The sequence below is a fragment of the Centroberyx gerrardi genome, chromosome 9 (assembly GCF_048128805.1).
Source record: "Centroberyx gerrardi isolate f3 chromosome 9, fCenGer3.hap1.cur.20231027, whole genome shotgun sequence".
NCBI classification, from domain to species: Eukaryota; Metazoa; Chordata; class Actinopteri; order Beryciformes; family Berycidae; genus Centroberyx; species Centroberyx gerrardi.
The window spans coordinates 15,168,226-15,180,759 of record NC_136005.1 but is presented as its reverse complement, the minus strand read 5'-3'; the positions used below and the strand labels follow the sequence as shown (position 1 = coordinate 15,180,759).

At 42.8% G+C, this 12,534-nt stretch overlaps 1 protein-coding gene across 1 annotated transcript in view; it reads left to right on the top strand.

The window, feature by feature from the left end:
• LOC139908754 (importin-13) overlaps positions 1–12,354 on the top strand; it is a 26,938-nt gene extending 14,584 nt beyond the window's left edge. The window contains exons 9-23 of the mRNA XM_071895555.2: position 1; positions 676–823; positions 1,014–1,195; positions 1,474–1,500; positions 1,818–1,952; positions 3,859–4,011; positions 4,284–4,364; positions 4,476–4,613; positions 5,143–5,239; positions 7,244–7,296; positions 9,014–9,080; positions 9,275–9,333; positions 9,438–9,527; positions 9,698–9,879; positions 10,099–12,354. The exon at position 1 is cut by the window's left edge and continues 120 nt beyond it. Coding sequence (XP_071751656.1) covers position 1; positions 676–823; positions 1,014–1,195; positions 1,474–1,500; positions 1,818–1,952; positions 3,859–4,011; positions 4,284–4,364; positions 4,476–4,613; positions 5,143–5,239; positions 7,244–7,296; positions 9,014–9,080; positions 9,275–9,333; positions 9,438–9,527; positions 9,698–9,879; positions 10,099–10,195 — 1,510 coding nt within the window. The 3' untranslated portion in view covers positions 10,196–12,354. The remainder of the gene's footprint in view (positions 2–675; positions 824–1,013; positions 1,196–1,473; positions 1,501–1,817; positions 1,953–3,858; positions 4,012–4,283; positions 4,365–4,475; positions 4,614–5,142; positions 5,240–7,243; positions 7,297–9,013; positions 9,081–9,274; positions 9,334–9,437; positions 9,528–9,697; positions 9,880–10,098) is intronic.
• The last annotated feature ends 180 nt before the right edge of the window (positions 12,355–12,534 follow it).

Below are 12,534 nucleotides of genomic sequence, written 5' to 3'. Positions count from 1 at the left end.
GGTAGGTGAGACATACACAGACACAGACACACACACACATGCCCACTCAAATAAAGAACATTGGAGATAACAAGCAAAGAGACAAATGTGAAGTATTTTCACTGTCTAAGAGCTGCCTGGAGCACCAGGACTGAAAAAGTATTGTAGCAGCTTTTAGAAACTGTACTGTACTATAGAGCTTTAGTTTACGTTTAAGGACCGGTGCTTAAATGTAAAGTGTTTCACATCGTTATACTCTTGTCAGCTTGCATAAAATTCACACTGTATGAATATAAAGAATTGTAAAAACAAAGTATGTATACACAGATAAAATCTACTATATGTTTTTTACCAAACAATCATGCTCCAGGTGACTTTATATAATCATATGTGTCGCTCTGTTGTGCATCAGCAAAATATGTCTTGGTGGAAACACTTTTTTGTAGTATTTAAACAATTTGAAGTATTTTTTTAGGTTACATTTAGCTTATTTTGGTGTTTGAGTTTCATAAAAAAAAATTCTGCCACAGTAACATTTTAGAATCAAAACCTTGATACTTTGCCTTGGTACAAGTACCAAAGTAACATTTTCGGTATTGTTACAACACTAGTCTCTCTCACTAGTCTCTCACACACACACACACACACACACACACACACACACACACACACACTGACTGTGTTCTCTCCCTCCAGCACACAGAAGCATTGCTGTACGGCTTCCAGTCCATAGCAGAGACAATAGATGTGAATTACTCGGACGTCATCCCAGGTCTGATAGGACTCATCCCAAGAATCAACATCAACAATGTCCAACTGGCGGACACCGTCATGTTCACTATAGGTGAGACACTTACACACAAGTCTCAAGTTTGTTGGAGTTTGAATTGGAGTTCAGCACATTTCACAAAGGTTAACACAAAAGAAGTGTAGTTAAAAGAAAAAGACAGCACAGGACTGACAACCATTTCAGCTCAGTAAAGCACACTAATGGCCTCCCATTCAGCTTATGAACTGTTTTAATCCCCCACTAGGTGCTCTAGCAGAGTGGCTGGCAGATCACCCAGTGATGCTGAGTAGTGTCCTGCCCTTGGTGCTACAGGCCTTAGGGAACCCGGACCTTTCTGTTTCCTCTGTCTCCACTCTCAAGAAAATCTGCAGGGAGTGTAAATACGACCTGCCGCCCTACGCAACCAACATAGTAGCCGTCTCTCAGGTATGTGTGTGTATCAACCTTTTTTAGACATACTACCATCCAGCTAGTCTAACATCAGAGCCAATGATGATCAGTTTTAAGACAGTGTTATATTTAAGTTTTAAAAGGCTAAGGAGTTGCAGTCTTTTTTTAATGTTCCTGCTTCTTAGAAATATTTACTCTCTGAAATCACTTCAGATGTATTATTTTGGAGTAAACTTTCATGGCTAAATTGAGAAAGTTTTGATGTGTCCTCAAAATACTAACCATCTCTCTCTGTCTTTTTCTCCTCTCTCAAGGAGGTGCTCATAAAGCAGATCCACAAGGTCAGTGTGTGTCTCTCTCTCTCTTTCTCTCTCTCTCTCTCTCGCTCTCTCTCTCTCTCTCTCTCTCTCTCTCTCTCTCTCTCTCTCTCTCTCTCTCTCTCTCTCTCTCTGTCTGTCTCGGCACTCGGCTCAAAAGTGACAGTGCTGTCCATTAGAGTCGACGTTGTGAAAGAATTATGTAATATGTTTGCAGTTTGTAGTCTAAGGATGGCACAGTGTGTGATGTAAGAAGTGTTTGTGTTATCTGGACAGAACTTTATCGACTTTAACTTTAAAAAAAAAAAGTCTCTAAAACCTCTGATCCTCTCTTCTTGCAGACCAGTCAGTGCATGTGGCTGATGCAGGCTCTCGGTTTCCTGCTCTCGGCTCTCCCAGTGGAGGACATCCTTAGAAACCTCCACTCTCTCATCACCCCCTACATCCAGCAACTGGAGAAGCTAGCAGACGAGACGGTGCGTAAGCAGAACAACATGTACACACACACACACACACACACACACACAGCAGGCACAGTTGGACTCCGGCCATAGGAGCAGGCCTTGTGTCTGTGTGGAGCCTCTGTAATGGAACATTTCTCTGCGGGACCAGATTGGATTTGACCCTGCACCATGGGCTAGTGATTCACAGGGCAGTACCAAAAAGACACACACTCTCTCTCTCTCACATGCACACACGCCCACACACGCACACAAGCCACCACACACACACACACACACACACACACACACACGCCCCCACCAGAGGAAGAGAGAGAACACCCATGCTGAACGTGTATTCAGAAAATGAAGAGGTGCCTAGACAAACATAGGCCATGCATTCACACACACACACACACACACACACACACACACACACACACACACACACACAGTGATATGAAGAAAATTACTTACCCTGTTTAAATGTCAGGTCTAATGAAGCCTGGGTGCACAGACTTTCACACTGGATGCTACAAATATGGAGCTGACATTATCTAAAAATAAAGCGCTTGATATTATCTGTGCGGAACGAAGGAGACTTTCTCTCCTGATCCACTGTTCCACCGTCAGCAAAGACCTCTGCTGGGGTGAATAGAGATGTCAGTTTAGATGAAGCTTTTCATCTCTCTCTCTCTCTCTCTCTCTCTCTCTCTCTCTCTCTCTCTCTCTCTCTCTCTCTCTCCTCTCTCTCTCTCTCTCTCTCTCTCTCTCTCTCTCTCTCTCTCTCTGTCTCTCCCTTCCTCCCTGACTTCGTCGCTTTCTTATTGTTTTCTGTCTAGCTTTTTGATATATGGCCATTACATCAGACTAGGAAATCAGGTGCTGTGTCTGGAGCCTGACAAATAGTGGCACCTAGTGGGGAGACCTTCAGGTTAACTTACACTGGGGATGAATGACCATGATGTTGGTGGGGGGCCAAGAAAATGGTCTAGTCACCGTGATGGGGCTGGCAGTCAGTATGAGCGCACACTGCTCATTTTGAGAACTTTACATATCATTACATCAGTACAAATCATTACAAGCATTACATCAGTGCAATAAGCCTGTAATGAACAGAATAAAAGACCTTGAATTATGTTCAGCAAGTCATTTAGTTTTCAGGTTTTATGATTTATGAAAATTAAATTTTTAAAGCACATTATAAATCATGTATGACAATTTCATCTTTAAAACACCTTTAAACAGTGATATAGTACTACTAGTAGTAGTTTAAGCAGTAACATGTGACTAAAAGGTGCCTATCTGTGTTTTTTTTATTATAAAATGCTAACAGTGATTGACAGCAGTTTTATTCAGGAATGTGTACAGCAAAACTATATGAACAATGTTTGAGAGGGAGATGGATGGGTAAAGGGAGTTGCTGTAGCTATTAGAGGGTGCGGCGGACATGTTTCTTTTCTTAATTTTCTTTTGTCACTGTTCCATCACCATGGAGACGGAGCAGTGATTAAACTCCATTAATGAAGCCTTAATTACCGATGTTACCTGGGGGAGAAGTGTATATGTGCGCGTGCGTGCGTGCGTGTGTGTGTGTGTGTGTGTGTGTTAGTATGAGAAGGAGCCATTGCTTTCTTTCAATCACATCATTGAACTACTTCCCCATCCTGTGATTGACTTTCTTTTATTCTTCTAAAACCTATTCATGAATTGTTGTAGACATGGTTAGAATAAAACTGTGGGAGTATGTCTAGCTTGGAAGGTAATTTATGTTCTTAAATAGTTAAGCAATTATGGAGATTTTAAAGACGGGCGTTTTTCAAAGCAGACACTAATGCGCTCAGTGAGTCAAATGGAGACTGGGTTGTACAGCAGCAAATTATGCTTTCAATTGGAGTCATTAGTAAATAACATTTCCTTTATCTCTTTATTCTCCCTGCAGCCCAATCCCTCCAATAAGCTAGCAATCATCCACATCTTGGGGCTGCTGTCCAATCTGTTCACTACTCTGGACATCAGCAAGCAGGACGATGAGTCAGGGGAGGGATCAGCACCACCTGTCAAAACAACCCCACCCCCACCTGGACCAAACCCGGTCAGTCACCACACCAACACCATCACTTGCTGTCAGTGTTGTTGCTCATAGGCAACCCATGTATAAATGCAATAGTTTGAAGATATTCCTTGTTTATGGATTTGGTTTCTTTCCATTCTGTTTATAATGAAATATGTGTGCGTGTGTGTGTGTGTGTGTGTGTGTGTGTGTGTGTGTGTGTGTGTGTGTGTGTGTGTGTGTGTGTGTGTGTGTGTGTGTGTGTGTGTGTGTGTGTGTGTGTGTGTGTGTGTGTGTCCGCCCCCATGTTTCAGGTGGTGGTGGTTTTGCAGCAAGTGTTTGCTCTCATACAGACTGTGCTCAGCAAGTGGCTCAACGACTCGCAGGTTGTAGAGGTGAGTCTTCAGCATGTCTCGGCACAGATGACACCTGTCCTTTTCATAAAATCGTCCACTTAATCAGATATGAAGACACTTCAGTGTTGCTGATCTGATGTTGTCCCTCAGGCGGTGTGCGCTATCTTTGAGAAGTCGGTGAAAACTCTGCTGCATGACTTTGCTCCCATGGTGTCTCAGCTGAGCGAGATGCTCGGGCAGATGTACAGTACAATACCCCAGGCCTCAGCCCTGGACCTCACACGACAGGTACACACACACACACACACACACACACACACACTACTATTATTACTTTAATACCATGTGCATACATGCAAGGAGATTTTACAGCCATCTTAAAAGCCTTGTCAGAAAGTGCCGTCTACCAGCTAATACACTATACACTGACTAGGACAGGAGGTAAAAAATGATACAGTATAATATAACAATTTCATCCACAGTAATGTATTCATGAGTTGACTCTTGAGCATTTTTTTTTTTTTTACATTTCAATGCCACATACAACCAAATAATAAATCAATGAACCCCTTGAATTGCACTCAGTAATTTATTATTAACGTCTTTTTAGTCATACATAAAATTGATTCTGACATTTTTTGGCTTAAGTGATATTTTGCAAACTACTAATCAAATACTAATCAAAGTCAAGAACAATGAATAATAAATTGCAATGTTGCATCATCTAATCACAATACAGACCCCTCACTGTCTTGGGTTATAGGCAGTCGATTGATAGTGTACTGATGGTGTCTGATTAGCAGTCTTGATGTTTCAGATGGTGCATATCTTTGCCAGTGAGACAGACCACTTCCCGCCCATCAAGGCTCTGTTTGAGCTTGTTACCTCGGTAACGCTCTCCATCTTCCAGCAAGGTAGGGGGTCCAGCAGGGAGGGGCTGTCAATACTGTTGAAATGTGTCTATTTGAGTTATTGGTAGATCTCTGGTTGTTATTGATTTGTTTTTTTAGTTCATATTTATTTTCAGAGGGTCCAGAATTCTATTTCTGTGTAGCCGAGGGAAAGAAGGGAATGTGAACAAATTCTAAAGAATTTGTTTCATATTTTCTGTATGTTATGATGCCATATACTCCCGCTTCCTTTTGAGATTGCTTGGGTAGACTGTGAACTACTATTGCGTTTCTGGATTGCAAAGCAGCGATACTAAAATAGCTTTGCCCGGGGGCCACATTTGGAAAATGACAAAGGGTCAGAGGCCATCTGACACTGATTTCACAGTCAACCTTTAAACGTTTGCAGTCATTACTCAATGTGGGTGAAACCGCAAATTAGGCTGTTGGCTCGATGTGTTGAAGTAAGGAAGTTTCAAGTGATCGTCTGATCAATGCAGACTCGACTTCCCGCTACCACTGCACTGATCATTGATTAAATAATTTTCAGACCATAATGCTTTGCTTTAAACTTGTGCAGTAAACAAGTTACAAAGTTTTCTGTTGTTTTTTACGAAGTTGTGGATGAAATCACTGTTTCAACATTTTGGCCACAGAAAATGCATTTCATATTGTTAAGTGTCCAAGAGCCAGTCAGAAATTTCCTCATGGGCCGCAAGTGGCCCCCGGGCCAGACTTCGGATTTGACTGTCACTCAGCATTAGCTGGACATCAACCAGTTCATGTTACATTCACCATAAGGATGCTTGTACCAGTTCTGTCTGCCTCTCCTCCCCCTTTTCGTTGTCCCCTTCTTCCCTTCCTCCTTTCCTGCTTTGACTGGTTAAGTAATGGCTGCCTGTCCTCCTGCCTCTTAACTCTTTCTTTTCTGAGCAGGTGCCCTTTAATATACAGTAGCTCTGTGGCCACTAGCTTATTCAGTTGGCTGCCGGATAACATAGCAGGGGAAACCAACTCAGGATGGCCTCAGCCGCTGCTGGGCCACGAGGAGAGTTGGTCACTCCATTACAGCCCTCTGAATAAGCCCCGTTTTCTCTTGAGGGGTTGTGCGTGGACGAGGGCTGGAGGGGGGTATTGAGCAGGAAACTTGTTTGGAGTCTGGGAACGGCTAAAGCTGGGCGCGCACTACAGGAGTTTGTTCAGTTCTATTCCAATATTGCTGTTGGAGTCCTTCCAACATCGATCTTAACGCATCAGAGAAAATCAGGCATGTTTGAACTACATGAATCTCAAAGCGGATTCTTCACTGGCTAGAAAGGCCCAGTGGTTTCTCTAGGAATTGTGTGTTTAATTTTGCATTCCTGGCAATCTGTCATATTTAGAAAAAAAAAAAAGTCTTGTAGTCTGTGTCCAGCATAAGGGAGGATGTGATCTCAGAACATATACTGATCTTTGAGCGGGATTTCATACTGATGGCTATGGGTTGGCCTTTTAAGGGAAGGGGATCTTATGGACCAGTTCTGAATGGACCCTAACGGTATCCTCTTCCCCTGAGGCACTTATCACATCTGAGAGGACATGTGGAGGTTATCAGCTGATGTGGTGCCTTGGGGTAATGGGTAAGGGGGTTCATTCAGGTTTGGTGCCCCCTTTTTCTCCAAACTGTCACAGTAACAGAGGTGCCTCCTGGGTTCCCACTCCAAACCCACTTTTGTTTTTTTAGGTTTGTTCTTTTTCTCTCGTTACTTCTTTCTTTTTTTGTTTTCTCTCCAAACGGACCCATGTCTTCGTCTTCTGCCTGTTTTTTGTTTTTGTTTGTTTGTTCTCTGTTTTTCCGAGACTCTGCCAAAGCTTCATATGCCTCCCCCCTTTCTCCCCTTTGTTCCTTACTCACGTGTGAATTATTTCGATGAAATATTTTTGAGTTCTCTTTTATTTCCACATGACTGTTGAATCTATTCAGTTGCTGTTTGTATATTATTCTTATTCTCTTATGATTTCTTAAGTTTCATCTTTATTATATTTTAGGACCCAGGGATCATCCTGATATTGTTGATTCATTTATGCAACTCCAAGCTCAGGTGTGTTTTTGGTTTCTTATTTCATTCACTTTGGGTTTCTCTCTCTCTTTCTCTCTAATTTCTCTCTGTTTCTCTCTCTTTTTCTCCCTCTCTACCTCTTTCTGTTCTTTGTTACTGGGTCCTAGCGTGACCCATCACATAGGCAAGGCAGTGGAATGAAACATTAGGGGAATGTTTGAACGAGAGACTTGGGTCTCCCCTCAAACGCTCTTGATACTAACAAAGTCACCTTGCCACGCACAAGCTGGGTGTTACTAGTCCATGACGATCATATTGATTTCATGTAGGGTTTTCATTTTACCTACAGACTCACTTTATCCACTAGCAATATGCAAAGCTAGGGCTGGACTACGATAAGCATGAGAAATTATTTCGCTATCAATATATAACGATATCTGCCAACATATCGTCGCTGTCGGGTGAAAACCTTATTATATCTACAAAATGTCAAATTTTTAGAAACTAAGAAAACAGCCTTGTTTTTAGTTTGATGACAATGCATTTTTGATGTTATCCAATAGGCTTTAACAGGGTTTCAGAAACCCAAGAGGTCAGAGAATTCTCTCAAGCCACAGAGGACCGTGTAATCCTTCAACTGAAAATGAAAATCACCAAGATTGGAGTTGTGAGGTCTCCGCAGACAACAAAGATATGCAAAATCACATCTCTGAATCAAATTTCACTGCATTTAACTGCATGGTAGTATAAAGTATAATTAAACTGTAATTTTCAAATAATCCCTAATTTCCCTAATAATCCCTAATCTAATTTTGGAAGAGATTTTAATTAGGGTTTGCAGTTTCATAATTAATTTAGATAACAAAATATTGTATCGCGATAACTCAATATCATCATTTCTAAATCTCCTCCCTGTACTCTAAGCTCAATATGAAGTCACATTTGCTTCTTGTAAAAACATCAGTATATGTAGAGCCCAAGATGAAGTGTTCTGGTCGGTGGGCGTCCTGGTCGGCCGGTCGGTGGCCCTGGGTGACTGGTTAGTCTCTGAGCCCAGTCCTCTTCTGAAGTCATTCCAGCCCAGAGCCAATCAAAGCCCAAATGAATTAATATTCAACTAATATTAATCAGTCCAGACAATTGGCTGATGGCTCTTATGTTTTATATTTTTGTCTCCCTTCTTCATTCTTCTTCCTTTGTTTTCTATCTTTGGATAGATCTGACCTTCATCTCTCTCCCTTTCCCTCTCTCCCTCTCTCCTCTCCTCCATCCTGAATGAGTTCATTATTATGAGATGAGTTGTATTTCTCTTTATCTGCACATGTTAATTACTTACAGACTTCTGTTGCATATTCAATCCAGTCAACCAAAAACAAGGAAAAGTAATGTTTCAAATAAAATTGATTTCAAAAGAAACAAAGCCAAAACCATCATTGCCTTTAGTTTGACTTAAGTTTCCAATGATTTTGAATGTTTGATTTTTTGCAGTTTGTTTGTTATACCTGCTGAGTTCTGCATTGGAGGATCTCTGTATGAGTTTGGATATAGTTTCTCCTAGACAGACGGAGAGAGTAGTATAGCCTGGTAGGCAGATCTGTTGTCGGTCTTCTGTTGCTGTCAGATCTGGCTACCAGGCTGAGCGGGTATTTTGGAGAACAGTATTTTGAAGGAGCATATGAATTGGAATGTGGGGAAGCAGCACCAGCTGGGTTAGGCCCACAAAAATATACTCTACTTCATGCCTTTATCTGCCTCCTAGGCCCTCAAACGGAAGCCCGATTTGTTCTTGTCTGAGAGTCTTGACGTGAAAGCAGTTTTCCACTGTGGTAAGTTGGCACATCATTTGCACACACACACACACACACACACCCCTACACACTGTATTCGGGTGTTTTTGTTTCCCTGCCTGTAAAACACACGCTCGTCAATATCCAAAGTACAAAGTGTGAATGTTTGACATTATCCTTCAATTGTTTATGTTTCCTGATCGCCGCCTCCTCCCTCTCTCTCCTTCCTCTAGGAGTTCTGTCACTCAAATTTCCAGAGGCTCCGACAGTCAAGTCCACGTGCTTGTTCTTTGTGAGCGCACACACACACGCACACTTAAAAACGCTGCAAAAATATACAGATTAATTATACCAGCAGGTTCCTTTGTGCTGATTGTCCCTCTGTGTCTGCCTTAGACGGAGTTGTTGCCCCGCTGCTCAGATGTGCCGCCAGTGGCCAGAGTGGTGCAGGAGGACGGCAAACTACTGGTGCAGGCCGTGCTGGAGGTGAGAAGCATTAGCAGGATTACATCATAGAAAAGCCTTAATATTTCACTGATACTGTAGTTGGATAAGTTGTCACACATCAAACGCCCTTATGTACTTGTCCCAGTTCTTCCTCTCTTATAATTATTATTTTGTCCCTAAAGTAAAATGCCCTTCTGCTCTCCCTCCAGGGGATCGGGGGCGGAGCGTCCCGGAGTCTGATGGACCAGTTTGCAGAAGTGCTTTTCTGTCTGAACAAGCACTGCTTCGCTCTGCTGTCCGTGTGGCTGAAGGAGGCACTGCAGCCTCCGGGTTTCCCCTCGTCACGGGTCACGGCCGAGCAGAAAGACACCTTCTCACAGCAGATACTCAGGTAACACACAGTAGTAGTAACACACACATCCACACAGTATCGTTTATAGTATCTTGCCCACATTTACATGCTGGGTACATTTGTTTAGAGGGTTGTCTGCTAATGAGATCATTTCAGTCGGCCAACCACATGATTTTTGCCATAAGCTTGTTCATTATATGTATTTGCTCTCTCTTTTTTTGTCCCCCTCTCCACTGCTCCCCCTCCTCCACCCTGCAGAGAGCGAGTGAACAAGCGGAGGGTGAAGGACATAGTGAAGGAGTTCACCCTGGTGTGCAGAGGGCTCCATGGTACAGAGTATGCAGCTGAATACTGAAACTCTACCCTTGAACTTTGACCTAACCGTGACCTCTGCCCTCAATGCAAAACGGCTGGATGCCCCAACAATACAGTTCTCACAAACCCCAACACTGAAGATTTCATTAAATGATTGTAATGATACCCGCCCCGCTACAGGACAAGACATGGAACCATTCCAGTACAAACCTGCCATCGGATTAACGGACGAACAGCACTATTACATCCACAGTGGCTTTAGGGAGGCTGCCTTCTCTGCTCTGATCTTTATTTTCTCTCTCTCTCTGTCTGTCTCTCTCTCCCTCCCTCCCCCTCTCTCTATTTTTTTCCCCCTGTATCGAAGAGCTTTGAGCAGCACTCCCAGCATGCTCTCTGTTCATGCCTCTTTCTTTTTTCTATTTTCTTCTGCCTTTCTAGATCTTCCGTGGCTCCTAGGTTGTTTCCTGGTGATTAGCATCCATATGAAATGGTAGTGGTATCGTACGTAGCTAGTTGACGTTATTTTTCGAATGAAATCAAATTAATTATATAAATGTATATGTATACATATATAGAAAGACGGGGTTGTCAGTCCTGCTGCTGCTAATGGGAAGAGAGGAGGACCAATGTCAGGAGGGGATTCTGCAGGCAAAAAGACATTTATACAATACTCTATACACCAACTCATGCCCTGTGCTCTCTGCATTTGCCAAATTATCGTGGAACGTTTTGTGAACTATTTTGTTTTTCCCTTATATCTGCCTTTGTGGGGCATGAGTGGCGAAAGAAAACTGAAGACCACATACTGGACTAAAATCAGTCTGCTCTCTTGCCCAGCCCTTTATCTATAGGGCTGTACCTCATGTACATACAGCTCCACCCAGTCATACTGTAGTCTCCCCTGGATGTAGAGTGTGGTTTTTATGTAGTGGTCCCTTAGGGAAAGCAGGACTGCTTAGGGAGATGCTGGAGTGAACAGGAGTGACAGTAGTAGGCAGGGAGAAAGGGGCACAATATGGAAACGGAGAAGGGAACCGATCGTTTGGAGGGATTAATAATCCTGAAGTTGGACTGCATAGTCACTGTAATCGTGCAAAATTATTAATCAAGTTGTGCATATTAACAGTTATTACTGAACACTTCTGTGTATTTGAGTGTATGCGTGTGTACATACCTGTGTGTGTGAGAGGCTGTGTGTGCACAGATGTATCTTTTCCACTTGTTCAGTGCACTTATATTGGACCTACACGTGCATAACTTCCTCCTATCTTTTAAACAGAGGCCCCATCCATTTCTCTATGCCACTCTCATTTAGACTGCTCTTTTCTTGAGGACTGACCAGGCATGCCCAGTACTTCACCTCCGCTGCTCACTGGCAATCACACCCATCTATTAACCTCCCGATCACCTGGAATGACCGACCAGTGATACTCATTGACTAGACTAATCTATCCATATATTACGATTCGTCAAACTGCACACCAGCTGCTCTTAACTGATGCTTGTGAACGAGCTACCTGAATCCTTTCGCCCGTCTGGGTGACTGCCTTGGAAAGGACCAAGAAGGATTAGAGAGTCCTGCAACAAAACATGAGATCTCTGAGACAGTTAATCAGCATTTGGAACAAAAAATAACACGGGCATCCTACACCCATCCATTATATTATTGATAAAGTGATGTGACAGCTGCCGGTACACACCAAGGGCAGCAGCGGCATCTGAGATACGCTGTCTAGTGACTCAGCAGGAGTAGACATTCAGTAACACTCAGCATCAAAATGTACTTTGTGGTCTCGATAAACATTATCTCAGTCTAATCCTTCTGTCTTATCCGAGGTGCCTGCAGACATGTAGCATGTATGTGTTTTGTGGGGGTTTGGGGTTCAGGGGACAGACGAAATTCAATGTGTGTGAGACACTGTAGAAGGACTTGATTTAGAGTGAGACTCAAGGCAAGATACAGCGCTGGAATTGGCTGTCCTGTCCCCAAGTCTGGTTTTAACTGTGATGAATTGTACATTTATAAAAATGATCCTAGGTCTGTACATGGTCTCATTCTGAGAGCATTGTGGGGAAAATAATGTTTGTCACTGTTGAGAAAAGAAAGAGTAGTAGGAGGAGGAGGGGAGGGAGGTATGAAATGTACATTGTTTCTTTTTTGTACCTTGCTTTAATTTATTAAATATATCTAAGACTGCACCTCGTGTCTCTTCTGTGTGTGTGTGGGAAGTGTGTTATATTATATTTATCACACATCTATTCTGTTCATTCGACATAACATCCATCAAAGGCTTTCTCTCGGTACAACAGGGCATGAACAACACAAATGATGACACACAAAACTCGCGCATGCGCACACATTTCGGCGGCTCACACGTG